The sequence below is a fragment of the Anopheles coluzzii genome, chromosome 3, assembly GCF_943734685.1.
Source record: "Anopheles coluzzii chromosome 3, AcolN3, whole genome shotgun sequence".
NCBI classification, from domain to species: Eukaryota; Metazoa; Arthropoda; class Insecta; order Diptera; family Culicidae; genus Anopheles; species Anopheles coluzzii.
In genome coordinates, this window is record NC_064671.1 from 92,403,993 (window position 1) to 92,430,188 (window position 26,196).

General features: G+C 47.2%; 1 protein-coding gene across 1 annotated transcript; it reads right to left on the minus strand.

The window, feature by feature from the left end:
* Positions 1–130: 130 nt before the first annotated feature.
* Positions 131–26,109, minus strand: LOC120957225 (protein sax-3-like). Its single transcript, XM_040379309.2, has 8 exons — positions 25,632–26,109; positions 22,685–23,738; positions 11,376–11,562; positions 10,062–10,165; positions 8,307–9,991; positions 8,102–8,243; positions 7,972–8,023; positions 131–7,896 (listed from the first exon to the last, which is right to left on the minus strand). The coding sequence occupies exons 2-8, from the start codon at positions 22,797–22,799 to the stop codon at positions 6,507–6,509; spliced, it is 3,675 nt and encodes a 1,224-aa protein (XP_040235243.2). The 5' UTR covers positions 22,800–23,738; positions 25,632–26,109; the 3' UTR covers positions 131–6,506.
* Positions 26,110–26,196: the final 87 nt, after the last annotated feature.

A 26,196-nucleotide genomic window follows, 5' to 3' on the forward strand; every position in this document is an offset into this window, starting at 1 on the left:
CGTTATTTTCAAAATTGTTGTTTGTTTTACGATTTTTTGTTTAATTTTCGGACATTTTCTCAAAAAAAGTACCAAAAACGCATCTAGTTTTATTTACTTTTTTTTCAATGGAAAACTGCTAACCTGCTCATTTGTTTTGTTCTTTATTTATATTACTATATATGTTCATGTTGATGCTGTTTTTTTGTTGTTTTGCTTCAATTATTAGTTTTCACTAGTTACTTTTGTTTCCTTTTTTGTATGTTTTTTTTTGTTTTGCTTTCCTCTCCTCCGTCTATGGCTGTTATGCGCTCGTCCCCTGTTGTTTTTTTTTTGTTTTGTTATTTCGACCACTTTAGTGTTGGGGGTTGTTGTGTTGCACCGACTTTGCGGTTTCTACTTATGTTTGTTTCGTTACGTTTTTTTTGTTCTTGTTGTAAGAGATAGGATTGATGATTCCGTTGTGTCATGGATTTGTTTCTCTGCCAGTTTACTAGCAATATTGTGTAACCTGCACCTGTATTAGTTAGTTTATAGTATCGGACGCTTCCCTCCCCTCTCTGCGCTCGCATGTCAGTTTGCTTCCTTTTGCTTCTTTCGGTTTGAAGTGTTTTAGGGTTTGCTGTAGTTTTGACCTGTTACCTTCATTTTGCTTGTCTGATCTGTTGCTGTGCTTTGAGCTGTGAGTCTGGAGGATGGGTTATCGTTTTTCTTTTTTGATTTACCCTTCTTTTCTTGCCTTTCTACTGCTGCGCGTTTGCTGTTTGTTCGGTTTGTTTAAAACTATCATCTAAAAGTTGCGTTACGTTTTTGCGTTTGCGTTTTGTTGTCTGTTATCGTCTAATTTTGCCATCTTTGTTTTGTTTGCTTGTGCACGAGAATTTTACACAGCAGTTCCGGGAAATTTGTTACTCTCCCTCTAGCTTCCCCTTCCCCTACAACTTCCCCAACCAAACAGAACGATAAAAACGAAACGAACGCTATGGCCCAAAAACACGTTCTCTCCTTCGCTTCCTCTTGTTACTTTTATCGTCCTTTGATTATTTTCGACTGTTTTTTGAGTGAATTTTCTTGCTTTCTTTTTGTTTTTGTTGGTTCCTCTCATGTTGCGTTCCTACCTTTTTTTTTATTCGCCTTACACGCTACTACTTGTTTTACTTTTCAACGTCGTTTGGTTTTGTTAATCGCTACTTATCTAAAGTGAACTGGCTCTGCTTTTATATGTTTCATAACTCCTTTTTTTGCATTGTTTTCTTTTTCCTCGCGTCACCACCATCACGATTACTGTAATCCGATTGTTTGCTTCATTGCTACTTTTCTTTCCCTGGATGTACAGCCCTTCTTCGCTTCTTGTGTTTTTTTTTGCATTTTTTTCGTTTTTCGATTGATTATAGAGAGAAAACGCGAGCGCGCGAGAAAAGCGGATTCGAGAAAGCGAAATATTTGGTTTGAAAAAACAAATGATAAATATCGAAGGAGAATAGTGTTGGGATTTGTTTTCCTTTACTTCTATGTGGTTATGTTCTTTTTTTGTTCATTCTTCATATGTTTCCTTCATTTGCCTTTTTCCTGTTTTGCTCTTGTCTTTTAATTTGCGTTCGGGATTAGATTAAATTTGCGCTAGAGTATGATGTATAATTGTAATGTGTTTTTATGTGAGTGTTTTGTTTGAGTTTTATGTGTTTGATGTTGTTGAGGTTAAGCCTATTTATTCCTTGCTTTTCCGCCTCTATCTCTCTACCGTTTCATAGTTTCTCTACTACTTCGTGTTGGGCCCCTGGTTGAGAATCATTTCATCTTTGTGTTTTATCATTATACTCGTGTGTGTTTTTTGCATTTTCGTTACGTTTGTTTGGCTTTCTGTTGTTTTACCTCCAACTAAACGACGCTCTAGACCGGGAACGTTTTTAAGCAAAAATAGACACACACACAAGGGCAGTGAGTTAAATATTTGTACGTAAAAATAATACATGGCACAAACGCTTTTTCTTGCACAACAAAACACAAGAAACAACGAAACTGGAGGCTTTGGCATGCATGAAACAGGGCTTAACGTAGTCTAACGGTTACGAACAAGTAGCCAAACAAGCACGCCGTGTGGTACACACGTACATAAAGCATTTAAAAAATCGGAAAATTATCTAACACTTGCAATACTTTAGTAAAGAAATACATAAAAAATACTTTCAAATCGTCACATACATTCGTTCTGTCGATTCAATTCCTCCCCACCCACAAAAAAAAGCTTTAATGGTATAACGATTTTGTGTCTCTTGTGTGTCTCTTTGTGTACGTGTGCTTGTGAGAAATGCTGTGTGGAGAATATATGCGCGCGTTCAAGACTAGAGTGAATGTGAGAGAGAGAGAGAGGCGAGAGAATGGTATGTAAGAATTATGTGGAGACTATGCAACGTTCTTAAAAGGTAGTACTATCCTTAGTAAACTGATCGGATTATGGACTGGACCGACAGAAGACGGGCGTATCTGGGGGGCGCTCCCCCCATTCCCGTGAGTCAGAGGGACCCCTCTCTTCCGTAGTGTACCCGGGTCAGAAAACTACAGGACTGTTTGGTTCTACTACGTATATGTATGTGTGTGTGTGTTTATATGACCCTTCCTTCCCCGAATGACCCTATCATGCCCTCGTGTTTAATTGTCGGTAATGGTTGGTATGGCTGTTTTTTTTTGTATAATGTCGCCCCACTATGATTAGGAGAGTTCATAAATAGTTGCTGCTTGTTGGCTGGTTTTGGTTTCGCATGGTAATAATTAATGGATTAAAGATTAAAGGGAATTTGTTTGCTTTTTTCTTCGTTTTTTGTTTCGCTAAATGCATGCAGTAGTTATGTATGTAGAGCTTCCTTCCTCCGTTGGCTTACTTTTGATTTGTTCCTTCTTCCTTCGTTCCTGCACGTGAGTCCGTCTTCTCGGATTCGGTTTTCTAAAGCAAATATCTACTACTGTCTCAATATTTGTGCTGCCGATTCGATTGCTTCATCACTCACTCACAGTTGTATGTGAGTTTGTTTCGCCCTCACCAAACCACCTGGGGGAACGTGTGGTACACGCGTGGCTCTAACCGTTTATGCTGTGTCCCATATTATGTATCGCTAATATCGGCCTACAACGATATATATCCACTAGGGTTTCTGGTAATAATATACTTATCAATCATAATAATCATGATGTAAAATAAGTCTTCTCAAGTTTACTTGTTTTCTTGTGTCTGTTTTCTGTGTGAGTGTTTCTTTCCTTGCTGAGTTCTCTTGTCTGATTTCTGTTTTCCTTTTACACTCCTTTTTGTTATTCCTTTTTAGGGTTCGCATTTCGTTTTCTCTTCAACACCTTTCCCCACGTTTGGTTGGATTGCGCGCTGTGTGTGTGTGTGTGGGTGTGTATTGTGGTTTGCTTTCACGCTCCCGTCCCTCCCTCTTTCTCGCTCTTCGTGCAGGCAAAATTGTCCGAAACTTGTTCCAAAAATTGAACTTCAATATATCAATTCTTCTTCTTTTTCTCGTTTTTCGCATTTGTTTCCTCTCGTGTTTCCTTTTGTTACACATCAACAAGCGCGCTTGTGTGCCCCCCGTTTGGGGCTTCTCATCTTTTCATCTGCTCTTTAGCGTTTTCTTCCTCTTTTTCTTGCTTTTTACCCCCGTCGCAAGTTAATCCGCGTTTATTAGCTACGTTTTGTTTAAGGCAGTAAATTAATTCATATAATACTATTATATATGTAATGCATGGTATTATCGCTTGTGTTCTGCTGTTGCTAAATGCGTCTTCCTCGTATGTGTGTGTCTGTATGTGTTCTGTTGTTTACAGCGTTCGGTTTAGAAATGCGCATACAAATTTCCAATGGCGTGGGGATGTGTGTGTGTGTGTTTGTCGCATCGGTTCAAAATATTAACTCGTTTGCGACATGCAAAAGTTCATCGGCAAACCAACAACGAACTGTTGGTGTGAGGAGAGGTGGTCGCGAGAAGGACGAAAAATAAAACCGGGATCAGATTGTGGGCGAGCTTTTTTCTGCCCGTGCGCTTGTGGAAGGGCGATTCTGTGGTGGAAAGGTGGGAACGACACCTGGAAAAACGACACAGTCAACGCGTCCATCGTCGTCGTCGTCGCCGCTACAAAACCACGGTTGCGCGCGCAACTAATGCTGCGTTGCGCGGCGCCTTTGTTATTCACCGGATTTCCCTTTTTTTCATTTGTTAGCTTTGTATGTTTGTGTTTTTGTTTTGTTTCATTACATTATCACAGTTGATATAATATTTCCTCCCCTATATTATACTTTGCGGTCGATCTGTTTTGTTTTGTGTCATATGTTTTTGATTTGTTTGTTTTGCTGCTGCTTCTGCTTCTGTGTTTTGGGACCCTTCGTTTTGTTTTGCTTATTCTTTCTCTTTTTATCTCATGCACGTTTCTGTTTACCTCCTCCTCCTCTATACCCCATTTTTATGTATATATGCACTTCGAATTGCTTCATGTTACCTGCGAAGAAAGTGCGAATTTTCGTTCCCCATTCTTGCATTTTTTTGCCCCTTCTTCTACTCGTTTGTAATCGTGGCTTGATATCGCTCGGTGTCAGTTTTGGTTTTGTTTCATTTGGCTGATCTATAACAAACCGGGAAGGAGACGCCTCGATCACGCTATCCTCTAAGCAGCGCACATCATCCCTACGCACTACTGATTATTGAGTTGGTGTATATATATATTTATATATATTATTTTAATGTGTATATATATAGATATATGTGAGTGTGTTTGTTTGTTGTTTTTTTGCTGTACAAATGCTTTCTTGCTTTGTCTTTTAAGTTGCATCTCTGTAAACACCTAACATGTTCACCCAAATGGCAAACTGGGAAACTAAACCAGAACGGACGAACACCGACGAAACTGAGGACAACACGACAACAAACGAACTCGAACCCAAGCTCGGACACCAACCAGTAGTGCCCAGTGGCCACGCAAAAGGATAGCTGTACAAGGAGCGAAAGGAATTGAACACTCTCTACCCTTTCTCCCCCATATTCCTTCGGTCAATTTGTAACAACTCCCAATAGAAAAAAACAAAAGACATCATTCAGGAACAACGTGTTGAGTGCGCTTCTGTGCTTTAACGCTTTGCTTTGTTCGCGCTCGACCAAACCCCAACCAAACAGTAACAATTTCCCCTTTCCGCTCCATTCCTCCTTTCCCTCCGTGGTATACAATGTGCAATGAATTCGATCCCCTTGTGCCGGGGGAAGGCAAAAAATGCATCAGTTTTTGTTTGGCTGCGCGAATGGCTTTTCCAATCCAGTATGGCACACCGTCGTAGCTTTGGTTTCGGTAACTTTACACAAAATGACTATGGCGCGCGCGCGTGTGTGAGAGACATTTTTTGCAAATATATACACCTGTCCGAGGGAATACATATCTGTCTTACGGCTATGAGGATGTGTTTGTGTGTGTGTTTTGCACTCCAACCGAAAAAGGAAATTGATATGTAGAATTGAAAACGTGGAATTACTCTTCACCGATCGATCGTAACAGACTCGATCGGTTTGAACTGACCCTCTCTCTCTCCCTACTTTTCCCTTTCAACTCTATTCTAAGATAAAACGCTAATGTTATGTATGAGAAGATGGTGTGACGCTAACGTAAGAGCAAAGTTCAACGTAATGCTAAACATGTTGAATGAGTTATTATCCTTGTTAATGGCTGATGCACATGCCTTTTACAGTAAGCAACCAGCAGCAGCACCGGCCACTCTGTCCCTGCGATTGCATACAAACGTGCAACCATCGTCTGCAACGATTTCACCTAATTATTTGGAAGCTAGCTGATGATAATGATGATGCGCACGGTCGCTTACCTCAAAAGAGGGAGACCCCCATCGTACCGCAAAGGACATATTTCGAGCTTCCTATATCTCTCTCTCCCTCTCTCGGTACTGACTTTAAATGCACTACTCGGCAATCCCTCTCCTTGATGCTTCATTGCTTTTAGCAGTAGTGTAACGCGATTGCTTTCACTACGCGTTCACCCACAGGCTTCTTCTACCGCTGCTACTACTACTACCACTACCCTCCTCTTATGAAGTTATGTTATACGTCTGCCTGTCGGACGATGGCACGCATACAGCCCGACAGCTCCCCCCGCAGTTGGCGAATGAGTGGGAAAGATGAGAAAAAAGCGTTATTCCTAAGAAGAGTTATGCCCCTCCTATAAGAGAGCTACGAGAGACTAAAATGCTCGTTAAATTACTGAAGAGAAAGCCATAGCTAGGCGTTAATACGTACTTGAGAGTGTGTTTGTGTGTTTTGAGTGAGTGTGGGGTTATCGTTTCTATGATAGGATGATTGAACACACACCCACACGTGCGCGTGTGTGTCCTTTGTGAACGCCATTCAACCGTCTGGCGCCTAACCCTACGCAGACCTAAATGCCACGAACAAAGAGAGATAGCCTCAATAGAATGGGCGCAAAACCCCTCCCCGTTGCTGCCCTTAAGCAATCCCATACCCCATCCCTCCGGCCCTTCTCTCTTATCGTATGAGATTCCGGTTGTACTTTCGATCGGTCGATTTCGAGCGACTCCGCGAACGGGGTTTCGTGCGCGGCACCCACCGTCCCTCGTTGCTACCGTTGCCACAGTCGCAGTCGCTATCGTCCGAGCTGTGCTCAACACTGTTCTGTCCGTGGAGCTGCTGCTGTTGCTGCTGCTGCTGCTGGTGGTGCTGCTGCTGCATCTGTTGCTGGTGCTGGAGCTGCTGCTGGTGCTGCATCTGCATGTGGTGGCCGGCATAGCCGCCCCGACCGCCCTGGTTGTGTCTCCGGGCCGTCATCATGGGGCTCTCGCTTGAGGACGACGCGAGATACTTGCCCCCGTTGAACGGGACCGATTCCGGGCACGGTGCCGGTGGACTCGCCGGCTCAAAGCCCATATCGTCCGAGAACTCCTGGTTCACGTTGCGGTAAAACTCTTCCGTCGGTTCGCCCGCCTGGCTGAAGAACTCAATGTTGCCCCCGATCAGCATGGGATCGGTCATGGCGCTACCGCCCCCCGCACTCGCACCCCCGCTCGACGGCGGCCCCGTTCGGTAGCACTGCTCGTACAGCACCGAACCGCTCTCGTAATCGTTTTCCGTCCCGTTCACGTTGTTGTACATGTCCGGATGGTGGTGCTGCTGTTGCTGTTGCTGGTGCGGATGCGGTCGGATCCAGTTCTGGGGGAAGCTCGGGATCGGTGGCGGAAGCGTGTCCCATCGTGGCTGTCCCTGGCTGCCCTGATTGCCCCCGTTGCCGTTCTTGCGCATCATCTGCGGCGACAGTGCGGCCGGATTGGTGCGAATCGTCATGTTGTTCGGTGGCCGGTACGTGCCATACGGATGGTCCGGCGGCGGCGGCAACACGTCCGATATGTTGATCGGTTCCCGCATCGGCGCATTGTACTCGTTGCTCGACGTGGGACTGTTGCCGTTCGAGCACTTCAGGCACGATTCTTCGGACAGTGTCGGGCCCATTCCACCGCCGTTCGGACCGCCCAGCCCGCCGAGTGTCATCATGCCGCCACGCTGCAGCGTCACGGTGGCGTACGGTTCGGGCGGAATGCTTCCACCGCCCATCATCATCTTGCCCATCGTTTGCGATTGCATCGTGTTGTTGGTCAGCTCGGCGTACTCGGACGTGCTCGGGGGGTCCAGTGAGTGGGAGGGCGCCTTCACGAGCGTATTGCCGTGCAGCCAGAGCGTGTGCTGCTTGTCCGGGATGATTGTCGTTACCGAGGGGCCCGGGTAGGAGGCTTTCACGCTCTGCTTCTTGCGCACCGTCCAGAAGATGGCAAAGACGGCGGCACTGATCAGCCCGACGCACAGCACGACGATAGCCGTACCGGACATCCACGAGGCGGTCCAGTAGCTCGGTGTTGGGTCAGATCTGGGCAAAGGAAAGGTTGTATTTTCTACATAAAACCTCTTCTACATACAAGATTACGTTAAAAACCCCTCTTACCTCACTATGTTTTGTGGATCCATGTGCAACGGTGTTGGCGAGCTGTAAGGACCTGTAAAAACGCACGAGAAAAAAATACACATTTTATAAACAAATAAGATCTTCTCCTCTTTTAGCCAACACAACCAACCTATTCCTCCAGCCGTTAGACTGGCAACGCGTGCAATATACATGGCGCCGGGCGTGAGACTGTTGATGACGACCGACTGCGTGGAGGAATTGAGCGACATCTGTCCCAACACTTTATTGGTTGCGTTCGACTTGATTTGAATCTGTAAAAGTCAACCGTTTTGTGTTATCGTACACACATCAAGCGCTGAATCGAGCATCCTTACCTTGTAGCCCGTCAGCTCCCCGTTGAGCAGATGCACCGGCGGTGGTGACCAGCGGACAAACGCGGCCGTGGTGTTGATCACACCGACCCGCACATCAACCGGCGGCGCCGTCGGCGGCCCATCGAGCGTGCGACCCCGCCTAATGTTCGACACCGAGCCGTCCAAACCCTCCGGAATGCTGGCGAAGATTTCATACTCACTGTACGGCCGCAGCCCGGTCAGCGTCAGCTCCTTCAGGTTGCTCGTCGTCAGCACGCTGCTGAACGTCGAGTTGTACAGATAGTAGTCGACCGGTTTCGTCGCGACCCGGTAGTACATGCGCAGCTGCATGCGCGACGTACTGTCCGTCACGTCCCACGTGATGCCGATCGAGGTGGCCGACACGGTGAACACGTTGTTCAGCACGATAAACTGCTGGTTGGCCCACCGGTTCTGCTCGTACTCGAGGCTGCCCGAATCGCGCCCTGGCGCCTCCCCGTCCGCCATCACCTTGATGTGGATCTTCTTCACGATGCTGCCCGCCTCGTTGATGGCCGCACAGGCGTACCAGCCCTCGTCGCCCTTGAGGATCTGCCGGAACGAAAGGCTGCCGTTCTCTTCGAACACAATGTCGCTGCTGCTGTGTGGATGGGCCGTCGACGCGATCGAAGTGCCGGTGGAACCGTCCGGCGACACCGTTCCTTCCGAGTGCTGATTGTCCTCCGGTCCGCCGGTGTCTCTGCGGCTGCGCAGAAGCAACCGGTTCCTGTCGCTCGCGTCCGCACGGTACGCAGATGCGCGCGCGGGATACTGTCGCAGCAGTTGCCTCTCCGACACGGGTTCAATCTTGATCGACCAGTTGCCACGCCGCATCCCACCATCGCCGCTCCCATTCGCTACGAACGATGCCACTTCCGGTGCGAATGCAAACCCTTCCGGGTAGCCCCATCCAACCGCACGCTTTTTCCGTCCCCCATCGCCTTGCTCCGTTTCATCGCGCTGCGCTTGGTGCAGCTCATTATTGTCCACGTGCTTGCGGTCGATACGATCCCAGAATATCCGCACCGCGGGCCGTCCCTTCGCCCGACACGGTAGCACCAGCGGTTCGCCCTCCCGCACCGTCATATCGACCGGCGCTTCCATAAACGTGGGCGCTTCGTACACGTATAGATACACCGATATCGTCACGTTGCCACCTTCGTTGTGGCCCTCGCAGAAGTATTTGCCCTCGTCCTCCTGCCGCGCGTCCTCAATGCGAAGCGTATTGTCCAACAGCTTCCGGGAGCGCCCCTCCGGCAGGCGGCCACTCTCCTTGCGCCACGTAACGATCGGCTTCGGATCGCCCGTTAGCCCACAGGGCAAATCAAACCCTTCCCCCTCGAGCACCTCCGTATCGTGCGGACTTTTGACGATGGTGGGCGGCGCCAGCACCTTCAGATACGCCGGCGGACTCGTCTTCGTACCGGCCATGCTCTGCGCCGAGCATTCGTACTTGCCCGTGTCGTTCGGTTGAATTTCCGAGATGAGCAAACTGCCCGAATCGACCAGCGAGTGGTGCTTGCCGTTGATGTCCAGTATTTTGCCATCCTTGATCCACAGCACGGACGGTTCGGGGATGCCGCGCGGTGGCGTGCAGTTCAGCACCACAGGACCACCGACCAGCGCGACCGTATCCTTCGGCAGCAGCCGAAAATCGTCCCGCATCACTGCAACATCAAAAACAATCCGTTAGCGTCGAGGGCGTTTAGTGCACGTGGTGCACGTGGTTTAGCTTACCTGCAATCTGGAGCGTTGCATTCTCACTGATGGCCACACCGGCCGAGTTCCGTGCCTCGCAGTGATAGACGCCCGCATCTTGTTCACGCTTGTTTTGCGTCACTCTGTGGAAGCATGAGAAGCGAATAAGTAAGACGTAGGGACCAGTGCTGCAAAATGTGATGAGCATCACGAGATTTTCACCAACGAAAACAATGAACGCATCCGTGGTAGCTTGATGTTCATTGCTGATATGACATGCCGAACGCGACATGCGAATTCTTGAGTTCAACGCGATACTCTGACTGACAAGCTTAGCTTAATGCCGACGCAAGTATAATCATTTTTTTTCTGGATGTCAGCAGTGCTGCAAATGTCATTGTTTCTGTCACCAACACTCGTGACTGAAACGAAGCTCAAATCAGCTCACGTACAGAACTGAGATGATCAGAGGTGAGATTCAAACAGTTCGAGGATCAATCACATGCTTGGTGACATTTTGTTTAGCACTCACTCTTGATCATTCACTTGGGCTCCCAATGATAATCACGACATTCTTGGAATGTAATGTGGAAAACTTGGCGTGTGGGCTCAAGCAACAAAATAATCATGCTTTCTCCCTTTGTCTGTTTTAATTATCCGTCGGATCAAACAGAGCGAGATAACATGCTTATTATGTTTCTTGAAACCACTCGCAAGCACCGTATATCTCCCATTGACCATCACGATGGTCACCGGCTGAAAATGTCGCGACCAAGTGACTGCCCAATAGTTGGTTGCACACAATGTCACCAAGCATGGGATGGTTGCACTAACTGTTTGAGGCTCGCCTCTGATCATCACAGTAGAGCTCGTGACGCTGACATGATTTTGTTTCAGCCGATATTTTTCATGACTATATCAATGACATTTTGCAAAACTGATCACAGTAGAAAAAAAAGTCATGACATAGTGAGTGACCAAGCAATGGTCGCATAAGTTTCATGAATCATGTAATGGACACACCAACCGTTTTGAGTATCACTTCTGATCATCACAGTAGAGCTCGTGACGCTGACATGATTTTGTTTCAGCCGAAATTTTTCATGACTATGTCAGTGACATTTTGCAAAACTGATCATAGTAAAAAAAAAAGTCATTACATAGTGACTGACCAAGCGATGGTAGCACAAATGCCATGAAGTATGTATTGGTCACATCAACCGTTTTGAGTATCACCTCTGATTATCACTATTGAGTGCGTGACGCTGATATGGATTTAGTTTCAGTCAGATTTGTTTATGACATTGACAGTGACATTTTGCAGCACTGGGTGCTTGTGCTCAAAACCCTTACCTCAGGAAGAAGAGTGACCCTTCTGGCAGGATTACACGCCGATCGGACGGTGACAGCGGGACCCCGTTCTGGTACCAGATAAACTCGGGCGGTGGCCTTCCCGTCGCTTTGCAGTTCAGTGTGAGCGGTTCATCTTTCGCCGCGACCGCATCTTTCGGGTGTTCCGTAATTTTGGGCCTCTGTTGTGCTGTTGGCGAAGAAAAAGAAGAGAACAAAGCAAGAAGAAGAAGGTGTTATTGAACATGTGAACACAAGACCGCCGATTTGCGTAACGGGTTGGAATAAATGCAATGACAAGCGTGAGTGAGCTTCTTTTTTCACTTCTTTGTTGCGATCGCAGAAGCTGATTTCCCATACAGACACACACACATAGGCACGAACCACAGAAGGGTAAGGGTACAGAGCACTCTTGCACTTGGTGGCGATGGTGCAAAGGAATGTAGGTTACGGGATGATGCTTCATTTATGCGCCAACGTTCTAAGAATAGAACGACCATAATCAAATATTTGTGCTATAACCTCGCAGGGAGAAAGGGGAGAAGGGTCGTCCTAATGGTATTCAAAAAGAAGCAGCGGCAACAACGACTACTAAGTGGCAATGCTTACCCTTCCCCAGGGGGTCTCTCCCGTTCCTAGCCGCCCCGTTTGCTGTACATTTGGGATGGTTTAATGCTCTTCTTGACCACCGAACGGTCGGGCGGAGAATCTGTCATGGTTTCGTAGTGGGCCATCTGCTACCAGCCACTTGGGGGCCACCTCACTAGCGACCAATTGCGCCAATAACCGCCACCAACACCACCAGCACCACCGACGACAGGCATATCAAAGGCTTGGCTCACGAACCAATAGAACACACGGGAAAAACCCGTGGAGGGAACGTGTATGCAAAGCGCGACCTCGAGGAGCGGCTTTATGGATGGAGTGTCAAGTGGTTTGCCCTGGCCCGGCATTTTGGGAAGCAACAGCAGCAGCAGCAATGGCGGAGAGAGTGACTAACACGTTCAACAACGCCACAGTGCACAACGGCGGCGGCACCCAACAACAGAAGAAAAAACCACCCAACAACCCCCCTAAAAGAACGGGGGACAAGGGAAAATGGTCTTCAAACGAACGAACGAACGAACGGTCGCGGATGGAAGAAAAAAGAGAGGCATCCACTCTCGTTATGTGATTATTTTTATTCCACCCGGAAACGAGAAAAAAGGCCCTCCAGAGAATGCTTTTTTTTCGTTGTTGTTCAACCCGTTCCTGGTGGATTTGGTCTTCTTTTTTTGTGTGGGTTCTATGGGGCACAATTTTCATGTGTGTACCCCGGGAGAGGGAAAAAAGAAGCGGAAATGATGACAAAAAACCCACAACGCGTTATAAATGCTCAGGTGTGTCTCTCGCTCGCGCAAGGTTGGGTTGGGAATTTGGGACAGCAACCGTAACTGAATTAGTAAAAGAAATACAAATATTCAGATAAAATTATAAAACTATCGCGTAATTTGATTATCACACACTATCTATTGCATCAATAATGCAGCGAGAGTGTAATAGAAAACTTGTCATCGTCTCTTCGAGCAGGGTTATAGCCACTCCCGATGAATTTCAATTAAATCTTCAAACCCTGATGACCTGTAACCGAAATGATGCATTAAAGTGTCGCTCCTTGCCATGCTCATTATCAGGCTAAACAAACATTCAATACAACACACACACTAGCCTAGAACTAGAAATCGGAAACGAGCGAAGCGCCAACAAAACGCAGAGGGCCCATGTTTGGGAGCGTTTGTGGTTGGGAAACGCATTGAATGCATGTTTCGATTCGGGTTCGGCTAAATCAGTTCGACACTGCTGCAACGAATCGCCCTTTCCGCCGACAACCGCAAAACAACACACAGATTTTGTAAAACGGAACAGTCATTTTGGCTGGGTCATAAATTACGATCGCTCTTCAAAAAACTGAAACTGTGGAAATTTGCCCGAATTGCCCGACCAACCGCTTGTGCTGTGCCGCGCTCTTCAACGCTCTCCGGGAACGGGCCCCGTTTGCTAATATAATGTCCTGAAACTTTCCTGACATGCCTGCACATTCTTCTGGCCGGCAAAAGAGGGCATTTGGCCGCTGGCTGGGCAACAAGTGGGGCAAGGGTTGGCGTTAAACAGAACCAAAAGGGATGAAGTGCTCGTACACGTGCACCATCATGCACCAACTACTGCCAACATTCCTGCTGTTCCTGGAAGGCTGCTGCAGAATACTTTTAACCCTTTTCCTCTCTCTCTCTCTCTCTCTCTCTCTCTCTCTCTCTCTCTCTCTCTCTCTCTCTCTCTCTCTCTCTCTCTCTCTCTCTCTCTCTCTCTCTCTCTCTTCTCCATTAACACCACCCTTCCCCCAAACCAAACCGCCCCGATGATCGTGCAGTGATTTGAATGCGATTGGATCATTATTCTGCGGCGCGGTGTGTGTTCAACGCGCCTCTTCTGACCTTTTGACCCGGGACCTAACCCGAGGGGAGGAGTTTTCTAGCATCGATTGCGATGTCCCTACGGTTTGTTCAAGCAACTTCGACAAGCAACTAGGCCACTAACTACCGAAGGAAGAGTAACTTTCAACCACAGGACTTTTAATCGGTTTTTCTGCTCCCGGTCCTGTGTTTCCCGTGAAGGCGAATCGTACAAGTCTGCTTTAAAGCGAAAGGGTTGCTTTAAAAGAGGGAGAAGCATTATATACATTATGCTTGATACTTTTAAAAATGTAAAAATTTAAAACACAGTTCCATGTTGATTGCTGAAATGCAATATCGAACCATAAAAAGCAACACTTTACGCCGTTCTACCTTACGCGCATCATCATCGCACACCACACCAAAAAGAGCCATATTTTCTACTCAACCAACACTTTCTCCATCTTGCTGCTTTACTTTTGCTCCCCTCCCAATCCCCTCGCCTGGTGCATGTTGCACTCGACACTCTTGTGATGCATTTCTAGCGCCCCGCATACGGGTTTGGGAATGGAAGCAACAGCAACAACCTCCGCCCGATCGATCCCTCCGGGCTGGCTGGCTGGCTGATGATGGAAAAGGGCCAAACCCCGGTAACCTTTCCGATCCCCCCCCCCCCCCGCACTCATACACTCGTGCGTGCGACGTTTGCTGCTGACTCGAGCAGGGCGTTGGTTGTGTCTCGATCAAGCGTGGAAGAAGCGTGGATCGAAATTTACGACGCCACTTTTGAAGATGCCACTTGCGCTTGGCTCGAGTGCAGAGGGAGGGAAAAAAGGTTCCTTTAAAGTGGGAAACAAATAAGCGCAGCAAAGAAAAAAGGGGAGAGGAGGATGGTGGAGATGGCTTGTCTTCCGTGGGGAACTTGTCTAAACCCCAAAAACCCCTTTATGGCTGCAGACGAGCGTGCAACCGGTTTATCATATCATCATCATACATATTGCACTTTATATTGCATATTACGATGCACCGTTGGTTTCAGGGGATGGAAATCATCCTGCTGCGGTGGTGTGTGTGTGTGTGTGCGCGCGACTGTTGCTTTTTGGGGAAATGTTCTTGATGCTGCTCAACCACCAACCACCACCAGAGAGAGAGAGAGAGAGGTGGGATAGAATTTCGGGAACGATTTGTTGGCATGAATTTATATGAACTTTCACCTGCAAAAGCCCTCCCAGCCAGCCCCCAGCCTTTCTTCGCTTTAGCGATTTGTGCCGGGTCGTTGAGCATCAGTTTTGGTGCTTTTCTTGAAATTATTCCATTTTTGTTCAAATAAATGATTTCTTTAGGGTACGGAAAAAATAGCAAAAGCTTCGACGTGCAAAATAAAACGAAAACTACATCGAACACCTTTAAACACTGTCGTACAAAATGAAACAAGCAAAGAGGAGGAAAAACGAAACAAAAAAAATGAATTGCAAACAACAAGCGAAGCAAAACGCTTCGCAAAAGATAAAACACTAAAAACCCATTAACATTCACAGCGCCAGTTGGCAAATAAAGCACAGAATACACACACACACACACACACACACACACACACACACAGAAGGACGAAAGCAAAAAAGTATACCAGTATGAATCGTTAAGCAGTAGTTAAATAGTGAAATCCCTTCATTATTCCAAGCGAAACAGAGCAAAAAGTACAATATGAATAAAAGCAACACACAGAGAAAGAGAAGCAAAGAAAGCACGTACAAGCAAAGAAATAAAGCAAAGAAAAAAAAACTCCAGTTCCGTGTCCTTTTTAACACCCACACAGAAGAAGAAGAAGATTTAAAAAACAGGGAATGAACCTCGCAAAGTAACGATCGCTATAAGAAACGTGATTACTAATTTTAGAAGTCGTCCCTTTTCTCTTTCTTTTTCTTTTTTTCGTCGAACCCTTCGTCCGAGGGGCGCAGGTTAATACACCGCAGCAGCAGGGCAGCACAATTTGGAGACTTTAGAGACACCCAACTCGTTGAAGAAGCACACAAAACCGAAATGAAACAATTTCAATTTGCGAATTAAATACACCAAACAACAAGGAAAAAAGCACGAACAGGAAAAACAAAGATTGGCTAACATGAATGGTACGATGGTGTGGCCAAGAAGGGGGCATAATTTTTGCGCTGAGCTTTGCAAAAGCCCGGAAGGTGGGTTTTTAAGATCGCGCTTCCCTTTTCTCTCCAGCTAACACCCATTCCTCTCTGTGACGACTTTTGTTAATTGTGAGGTAAAAAGGTCTTGACTTGGGTGCTGCTTTTTGCCATTATTTCGCATCGGAGCATCGGAGTATCATTCCGTCATCGTTTTGGCTTTTCCCCACGCTGCAAAATGGGAAGTCAAAGGATGAAAAGAGAAGCCGCCTGGCGCGGGAATGGACACATTCCATGACTTCATTTACGTAAAGGATATATGAAAAACCCACTTTTTGTGGCAGTTTTTCCGGGCGGCTCCTGCATAGAAGGACATTCAGACAAGTCTTTCGTAAGGCGTAAATGCCATGGTAGCTTGAAATGCGTGTTTTCCTTTGTGTTATGAAATAGTTAGTTTTGTAAAGCTCCTTTTCTAATTTCAATATTTAAACAAATCAATAGCCTCAAACGTTAAACAAAGCCGGATGCAATATCGACTAATTTCGCAATCAACTTCCATCAATTTTTTTATCCTTAAAATTCAACGCTCTTTTTGAAGTTCGCAACACAATAGCTGGAACAGGTTAAGAATGGAGAATTCCCCCATCGGGCTTTCCCATCTCCGTCTCAACCGAGTGCAAAATTTTCACGATAATAATTCGTTCCTAAAGGCGACTGCCACACACACACGTACGTGTTTTGTCTTCCCAAAACAAAACAGTTATCCCTTTCTCGTGCTGCACGAGCTCACCACCACCACGGCGGAAGTGCTTGCAGAACAAGGACAGCAAACAAAATGGAAAGAGAGAGAGAGAAAGCGAGAGAGTTTTCGGAAACGGAAAGAGTTGATATTCAAATGCTGTTGTCGACCTCGTCCTCGGTATGTGTGTGTGTTCGGTGTGTCTCTGCAGCCTTTCACTCCTTTCTGTATCCGACGTGCCATCTCGCTCGGTCGTTCACGCTTTTCCTTTTCACACGTTCATAGAATCGAATTTTCCCATTCAACCTTCTGTGAGCTGAAGGGTGAGGGTTTGGGGTAAAAAGGTAGCATTCCGTCGGTGAGTCGAGTGTGTTGTTTTGTGTTCTTCCTTTTTTTGCTTTTCAAGAAGAACGGAAGTGAGGAAGGCCAGCAGTGGGGCAACGGAGGTGCACAATCGCGTTAGGGCGTTGTTTCAGATTTTCCGCACAGAAAATCATTTTCGGGAGCTTTTCCCGCTCAGCACTGCCGGCGGTTCTTTACTCTCTCTATCTCTCTCTCTCTCTCTCTCCTGTTGTATTGTTATGCCCGGTGTGTCTGTGTGTTTGGTGGAACTTCTGCTTTCTCCATTGCTTCACCAACGAAGTCATACCACTCTCGCTGAATCGATTTTCGTTGTTGCTTGTGCCTGTGCCTGCCTGCCAAGTGTGAAAAGCCGTTGCAAATCTCTTCCGCACCACGCCACTTCCGAGGACACGAAAAGGTGTTGATGCATGTCGGTGACGACGGCGACGACGACAACGAACCGCCGGAACCGGCCGGTTTTTTTGGTTCAACACCTTCGGCAAGGGGGGAAAAGGTGATACCTCCCAACACAGCAAAACAACATCAATCGCGCCTTTGACTTGACGCGCGGTTCGTCTTCGTTGGGTGACATGGGAACGTCAGTTTTGTTGATTTGGTAATGATCGATTGGGTACAAGGGAACGAAAGCAAAGTGACGTAAATCTTTGGGCTGCGAGTGAAAGTGATTTTTCTCTGTTATGGCTTGGTCAGATGTTTCCTACCGTAAATTGATATCATTTTCATTCCAATGGAACTCAGAATCAGCTAACAGGTGTAGAAAAGAGGAAGCTTGTTCTTTGACAAAGCTTGTCACACAAAGCCAGTAAGCTTGCCTTGTCGTAGGATAATCGCCTTCCTGTTTAGTGATGTGCTCTTTGGAGCGCACCCAAGACTCCGATCTGACTCCGTGTATTGTTAGTCCGCCTCTGATCCCGTTGGAGTCATCCGGAGTCGTTCAGAATCACCAGGAGTCGTTTGGTGGCGGAGTTGTCAGAAGTCGTCCAGAGTCGTTCTAAGTCGTCTGTAATCGCCCGAAGTCGTTTGGAGTGGTTTGGTGTCGGCGTCGTCCGGAGTCGTACGGAGTCGTACGGAGTTGTCCGGAGTCGTCAGGAGTCGTCCGGAGTCGTCCGAAGTCACCCAGAGTAGTCCAGAAGCGTCCGGAGTTGTTTTAAGTCGTCTAGAGTCGTTTGGAGTCGTTTGGAGTGGGTTGGAGTCGGAGTCGTCTGGAGTCAGCCGGAGTCGTTTGGAGTGGTTTGGAGTCGGAGTCGCCCGGAGTCGCCCGGAGTCGTTTGGAGTCGTTTGGAGTCGGCGTCGTCCGGAGTCGTACGGAGTCGTCCGAAGTCGTTTGCAGTCTTTTGGAGTCTGAGTCGTCCGGAGTCGTCCGGAGTCGTCCGAAGTCGTCCGGAGACGCCCGGAGTCGTTCGGAGCCGTTCGGAGTCGTCCGGAGATACTCGGAGTCGTTCGGAGTCACCCGGAGTCGATTGAAGTCGAAGTCGTCCGAAGTCGTCCGGAGTAGTTCTAAGTCGTGTGGAGTCGCCCGGAATCGTTTGGAGTCGTTTGGAATCGTTCTGATTCGTCTGGGGTCGTATGGAGTCGTATGGAGTCGGAGTCGTCCGATTCTGCTTGACTCCGACCCACACTAGACGACTCCGAATGACTCCGATTTCGAACGACTTTAAATGACTCCAAACGACTCCAGACGACTCCAGACAACTCTAAATGACTCCAGACGACTGCAGACAACTCCAAACGACTCCAAACGACTTCCAACGACTCCAGACAACTCCGAACGACTCTTGACAACTCCGAACGACTCCGGATGACTCCAACTCCAAGTCGGATCGGAGCCGACTCCGGATTTACAATACACTCAATATGAATCGGAGTTTCAATACACATCCATCCATGTAGGTACCCCCTTTAGTGTATCCTATAAACCATTAAGCAATGATGAAGACTGCCTTGGGATGTCCTTTCAACAAAGAAAAGCTCCAAACAGCTTTCCAGCTCGTGACCAAACTAACTGCTAGCGATGATTCACACAATAAATAAAGAGATAAGAAGAATCATGTCCGCCAGAAAGAAGTAAGACATAACCTAGATGCTATCGTGTTCCGTATGACATTTTCTCCATTCCGTTGGTCCGTTTATTTTCCCGCTGCGTCACACACACATCGTCGGCACAATTAATATGCCACACTCGGCGTTTGTTGCCGTCACTCCGTCCATTTATCACACGCCTGTCCGGGAGTCTGGGCCCATCATGAACCGGCCGTTACCGGGAGAAATTAGGTTACGGGGTGCTCTCCATAACGCCATCATCATCATCATCATCGCCATCGTTGCCATCGGGACATAAAGGACGCCCAATCGACTGAGAAAAGGATTAGCGCGACACAGCGCAAAGCGCATTATAAGATACACCACACCCCGGCCCGGGTCACAGTAGCAGTGGGCTTATGTTTCTTCTTTTATTTTTTGTTCATTCACCGGCTGTGCCATTCCGTGAACTTTGATCTTTCAGCCCATAATCTGCATGCTCTCTAATGCGGCAAAATCATGTCCGCGGTTGCTAATCCGACGACAAGTCGTTGTCGTCGTTGACTCAAAGAGAACACAAGCGGGGAAGCGCACACGAACGTGGGGAGGGTGAAGGAAATATGCAAAAATGTCTTACGAACAAAACTAATACTGATGCTGCTGCTGCCATGTGCTGACCATTTTGGGGTTGCGTAAGGACACGGGCGTGAGTTTCAGAGCGGCAGAAAGTTTAATTGCATTTGCTTCCTTGCGTTGTCGTTCCCTCTTTTCAAACTATTTCCATTGTCTTTGCATTAAGAAGACGATCGAATTCATAACACAAGTACAAGAATAACTGACACACATATTTAACACATTCCAATAATTCCCATTTAATGCGCCTGTGTATAGCGATTTAATATTCCATTCCAACTGTTTTTTTTTCCTTATCGAATTCATCTTCCCGGCTCGTGTGTTTTTCCCCTTTTTCTTAACACATATTTACCAGAAATTCCCGTGCCTTTGCTGCATCCATTCGTTACAAATTAATGCAAATTTCTGATCTATTACACTCAGGCCCCAGGTACGCACAGCATGTAAAGGGATGAAGGGTCTACGGCTAAAGCATAAGTTTATCGCAGTTCCAAAACGACCGCTGGCCACAGCCATTGAATTTCTTCATCACCACACATTGCCCTGCCATCGATAAACCGATCAGCAAATGCGTTATACGTGTGTGTGTGTGTTCAAAGCACATTTCAATTCCGATCAAGATTTTATCAACGAACCTTCTCTCTCCTTCGATTCAGGGTCGAGGCTAATAAATTTCAGTCCCTCTCTTTGCCCTTTTGCGCTTTCCCTCGCTATGTAAATGGAACCGAGGGGGAGAGGGGAGGAGGGGGGGTGGTATCATTTTTGCATAAAAATACCCTACCACTAAACAACCTACTCGAAGAAGTTATTTGGACCCAGACCAATGGCAACAACAAGACAGGAAGGAAGGAAGGAAGGACGAAAGTGAAATTTATTTTCCTCCGCCGTCCTATTCGCATCTGTTTGTTTGTTTGTTTTTCCCCCCTCTCTTCATTTTATTTCGAGAGATTCCGATCGCCGATGATCCTATTCTGTGCTAGGCAGAGGAAATGACCCGCCCGCTGGGAAAGGACGAGTGGCGTTTTTTTTGGTGTCCTTGGGCCAAAGCAAATGCCGCTGGTCGTAAAAAAAAACATTTTCTGAGTTTGGAGTTCTATTTTGGCACGACACACACGACTCCGCACGGCGTGTGTCTACTACCCTTCTCGAGGGTCTTGCCGGCATTACTCTGGGCGGCCGTTGGGCTTCTTTTTTTTCGGCATAGGACACTTTCCTTCTCTCTGTCCTGAGTTGTTACTTAATTTTCCTACGCCTCATATACGCCGGCGAACAGTCGCGCAGAGTCCATGCAGATTTAAGGGTTGACCTTCGACGCCGAAGCTCTTTCTCTGTCTCTGTCCCTCTCTCTCGTGCTCTTCCACTCCGGGTTTGTCGGCGATGTAACCCACAGCAGGGAATGTTTGCTTTCGGTAACGATTTCCTCGAAAGGTCGTTTCCACACCCAGCGTTCGAGGACAGCGTTCGCTGCGCCGCCGGATATTGGAAGTTTGTCGGGCGCGAGATAAGCGAGAATAGGACCAAACAAAAAAAAGAAGGCAGAAGGTCTCAAACCAAGCCCAAAGCTAATGGTAGAGCGGTCTGGAAGTTACAAGAAGCAGCTATGGGTAATAAAGAAAAGATGCCTTCGCTGCCTTCTATGGCCTTTTTTGATGATTGAAATCGAATCGTTTTTCGAACCCATTTCAGTCTGGTTTCCTACATGCGTGTGTGTGTGTGTGTGTGTGTGTGTGTGTGTGTGTGTGTGTGTGTGTGTGTGTGTGTGTGTGTGTGTGTGGCAAAATGATGATAAAAATGTTTCCAAATAGATTGAAGAGGATGCTGTCGGCTAAAATCTATTTGAGCAAATACGTCCACAATGCCTATGGATGATGAAGTTGTCCAATAGCTATTGGACTCCGTTGGCCGCTGTTTTCATTACGGCTGTACGGCTCTTATCATAACCTATTTTTCACCAGATCGATTCAAATATGATGTATCATTTCAAACTATACAGACTGCCCAAAAGGTTTCTCCAGAAAACAATTCACAACCCTCTCTCCAAACAAGATGGCAATAAAACAACACACATTTCAAACAGAAACAGAGAAAGCAATACAGCACGACGATGAAAGCATAACAAGGACGACCGGCCTTTGTTCTTCTTTTCCCTCGCTCTCTTTCACTCGCTACGTGTATCCCTTCGGTGCTCTCCCTCGCAATCAAACACAGAAAGGACACATTTTGCTGCATCAAACAGTCCCTCCCTGTTCTCCTCCTGTCGCTACCAAAAAACCAGCGTGAGCGCAGGAATGAGACAGCACGACAGCAGGCGGCACACGAGCAGGACGAAACCAACCCCCCAGGAAAGGCTGGAAAATCCGTCCGGTTTTGGGAAATTCATTGAAATTTTCAGCAGGATGACACAACACACGACGGCTCGATACAGAGGGCGAGCACAAATACACACACACACACACATACACGTGCAGCAGGGCGAAAGAAAAGCGGTCGATTAGACCGGTTTTCCGCACGCACACAGCCATGCTGATGATCCAAAGGCAGAGGATAAAGAGGGCCGGGGGTCGGGGATTTTCCAGTGTGTGTTTTCTCGGCTTTCCCGTCGCACGACAGATCGCGTGACGCGCTTTGCATCGAAATTGACGGAATTTGCCAGGCATGCAAAACTTTGGCCGCGATCGATTGGGCCCACACGGCGTTCGCATTCCGGCGTGACAGGCATGCGTTTGACCGGATGTTTATCGTTTTATATGCAATTTCCCTCCCTATCACCGTTGCCAACCTGCCAAAGCGTTCGATTTGTTTGCTAAAATAGAAAATGAGACTCGCTGAGCAGAATCGTCCAAAGGAGGAAAATGGAATTCGGGATGGGATGATGATTCGATACGGTCCGTGGTGATTCGCAAATCTGCTTCCTTACGAGTGTGTTGGTGGAAAAGGTCACCTTCTTCTCTCTCTCCCCCTGACACGAACACGAAAGGATCATTCCGCACTTACCTTCGACTGCTGCCGGATTATATAAACAGCTAATTATGAGCAGTGCCGCTGCAACACGCCAACAACCAGGACCAGCCGGCGACCGGGTGATGCATCCTGCCGGCATCGCAACCATCGGTACGTCCCGTGCGGGCCCGCCGGGCTTCCGGTCGATATAATTATTGTGCAGTTTTATTTACTGTACACCGTGCGCTGTGCTGCTGTTTCGTCGTCGTCTGCTGCTGGTGCTGCTGCTTTCGATTGCGTGGTGTGCTGGATTAATCCTTCACCCTCGGCGACCCCCAACGACCCCGGGCAATTGCTGTGTACCCGCTGCTCCCTTCCGTGCCGGGCATGTGGGGCGTTGGTTGGTCGGGCCTTTTTTGTTGTTTTTGCTGCTGCTGTGTGCTTTCCACCCAAACCGGTTGCAATTTCCCACGTTGATTATTATCCGTGTGCAATTGCTTCGACTTTTTTTATGTACACTTCCGGAACACACACACACCCAATCACAGACACAAACGGTTGTTAGCACGGCGGGAGAAACATTTAAACAACACCTTTTTCCACGCCGGAAAATGATGAATGCACGTAAACCATTCCCGTTTTCTCACTCACACATACACGCATACAAACACACACACACACACTTGGTGAGAAAAGCCGGACAATCCGCGGTAGGTGGCTGGGAGGGCAGGTATTTGCCGGACAGGATGGATTTTGAAATTTTCACTGCAACAATAATAACACACACACACGCTCGCGCACACGATGCGGCAAAAACGAAGGAAAAGGCAATGGGGAAAAAAATCCCGCCACCGATCAACAATGATGATTTGAGGTACCGGAAGCCGACAGAAACACTTCCCAGCAGTGGGGGGGTCGAGCGGGAAGGGATGGGAGGGTTTAATAATTTATCCTTTTTTTGTTGTTGCTGTTGCTTCCTGTAAATCGCACCAAATCAAACTGTTTTTCTTCGCGCCCGGCGCATCAAAGGATGCCAAGGAACGGGGTTGCTATATCGCTGGAGCGGTGAGGATGAAACAAATCACATTTCCACTGGATTGTTTAAGCACTACAAAGAGAAAGAAAGAGAGAGGGATTGCACATTAAAAAGGGAAGCAAATCAAACTAGAAACAATAAATAAAGTGGAACTTTCATGACAGTCGAAAAAAAAAACAACTTCTTGCTGATTGATTTTTGGCGCCGGTGCTAACCACCCTGCCTGTTTGCCTATCCTGTCCCACCACCGCAGGCCCTGATCTAAGTAGGACTGACTTTTGCACGCGTTTCCATTTCCCCATGCACACAAACACATGCAAGCGCGGAAGCGGAACACGTCAATTTAATAAATACTTTGTATTTAGCATACGTTCGGTAAAGTCCTGTTATTATTTTCTTTTTTCTCGCCCCATTGCTGTAAAAGTCGGCTCTCCCCCTTCAAGACAGCTGTAATTCATTCAGGACATTCAGAAAGGGAGAAGTAAACTTGCTTTTGTTTGCCGAATTTCGAATCACGCGACTCCGTTTTTTATCCCGTCCGTTGATTTAACTATATTGCATCATTTTTTCTACTTTGTTTGTTCCTGTCTCTGACTGTTTTTTTTTTTATATTCCGTTGGCATTGTCGAATCAGGATGGTATAACTGTATATTTTTCCTCTCCACAATGCAAGACAGTCAAAATGTTCTTTTTTAGATTCTTCTTCTGATTATTTGACTAAAGTTATTGGAGCTTTCTTTGAAAGATTGTGAAAGTCTCAAAACTCCAATTTTCACCTTTTCAGTCTTGCACACTGACTCATAATGCGGGTTTGCATAGAGGTTGTTTAGATAGTGGCGCTACCCATTGAGCAAGAAAGGAAAATTAGATTTTCCATCAAATTTACCCCATTCCTGGGTAGCTTCAAAAATGGAGAAAAGCGCGTGTATATCCCACATGCGGTACAACAAGCCAGAAAAGGATACAAACACACACACACACACACACGCATACATACAAACACATCCCAATGTGTGTGCGGCTTCATAATACACACACACACACATGCAATATTTGTTTCGGGAAGGGATCATTCTCCCACATCTCTCCCGCACAGTCTCCTTGCGTCCTTTCCTTTTCTTCCTTCCCATCTTTCATCTCGCACACATTCACGCCCTTCGCGGTGCCGTACGTGTGTTTTCGTGTACGCTTGTGTGTGGCTGGTTAAAGTTAAATAAAAACATAAAAGGGAGAAGACATGTTGTGCCCCTTCGACGTCGAATATCATGGTCGAGTTGAGCGAATGAGGTTGTGGGATATGAGGGAGGGTTTTTTTTTTGGTTTGGTTTTGAGAAAACACATACGGCGCGGCGTCACACGACCGCGGGCCAAGCCAATCTCGGAAAATCCGTCGTCCCCAGCATCAGCACGCACGCTTTACACGCTCGACTGAACGCAAGGAGGCAAGAAAGAAAGACGAAAAAAAACCGATCGTTCGAGCTTCGATGTTTGTCGCCGTGTGGTTTCCCAAAAAAGGGCGAAAAACAGACTGGGCGGATGCACCGAAAAACTCATTTATCACGACTCGTTTGCATGCGACATGGATGATTTGCTGAGGAATTAGAGAAGAAGGTTGTCCCTTCAGCTGTTTCTTTTTTTTTCTGCTTAGTGCTAGGCCCAATTTTAGGAATTTTGGTGTGGCCACTTTTTTCCGTCCCATCTAGTACACTGTGACAGAAAATTACAGTCGGCTCCATAAAATAATTTTCCGATTTTTCGTGCCAGAATCACGAGGAAAATATGTACAACACCAGCATTATCGGACTGTGGACACCGCATAAAGAACGGGTGGCGGTGGGCTACACAACACTTATGCTGCGCTTTTGCGCACAATAGAACCGATTCAACACACAACATTAGCATGATGATGAGTCCGCATCAAACACACATACACACACACACACACACATACGGCACAACTTCTACCTGCTATCGGAATAGGAAATCGTACAGCGGAAATGATAATTTCCACCGTATCCCACGTGAGTGTTTTCCACAACACAAAAACGCAAAGCCAATCCCCGAACACTTTTCCCTACAACACAGCGGCGCAACAACACACGCCCGAAAGCCGTGCGCCTCTGTTCTGCAACCGTTCCTTCAATCGATTTGTGTTATGCTCTTTCCCCCCTCCACGGTCGTGCCCGTACAAAACATTCAACCGTCCCGCAATCTAATTGCACACCAATTGCTCACCAGAGAGAGAGAAAAAAATAATAACACACATTCACAACACAGACACGCTGCCTAGTCACGAAAAACGCACACGCATGGAAGTTTTCCCGACGGTTTTCAACCCGTTTTGCACGATTTTCACGGCGACATTGCAGCTTCCCGTTCGACCGAGTTTTTCTTGTGACTCCTTTGCTTCTCTGGAGCGACTGACAATTGGCCTTCGAAGCAGAGGCTAAAGCGCAGTCTACACACACGCTGGCCAAGATATATATATAGGTTCGGGATAAAATCCATGAAAAGGGCATTCTTTTGTGTT

Bases quoted from the DNA above. Each gene is read 5' to 3' on its own strand.
- LOC120957225 (XM_040379309.2), bottom strand. From the start codon at position 22,799: ATGGTTGCGATGCCGGCAGGATGCATCACCCGGTCGCCGGCTGGTCCT. The intron at 9,992-10,061 runs GTAAGCTAAACC...TTGATGTTGCAG, and splicing joins TGCAACGCTCCAGATTGCAG to TGATGCGGGACGATTTTCGG. The intron at 8,024-8,101 runs GTTGGTTGTGTT...GCGTTTTTACAG, and splicing joins TCTAACGGCTGGAGGAATAG to GTCCTTACAGCTCGCCAACA.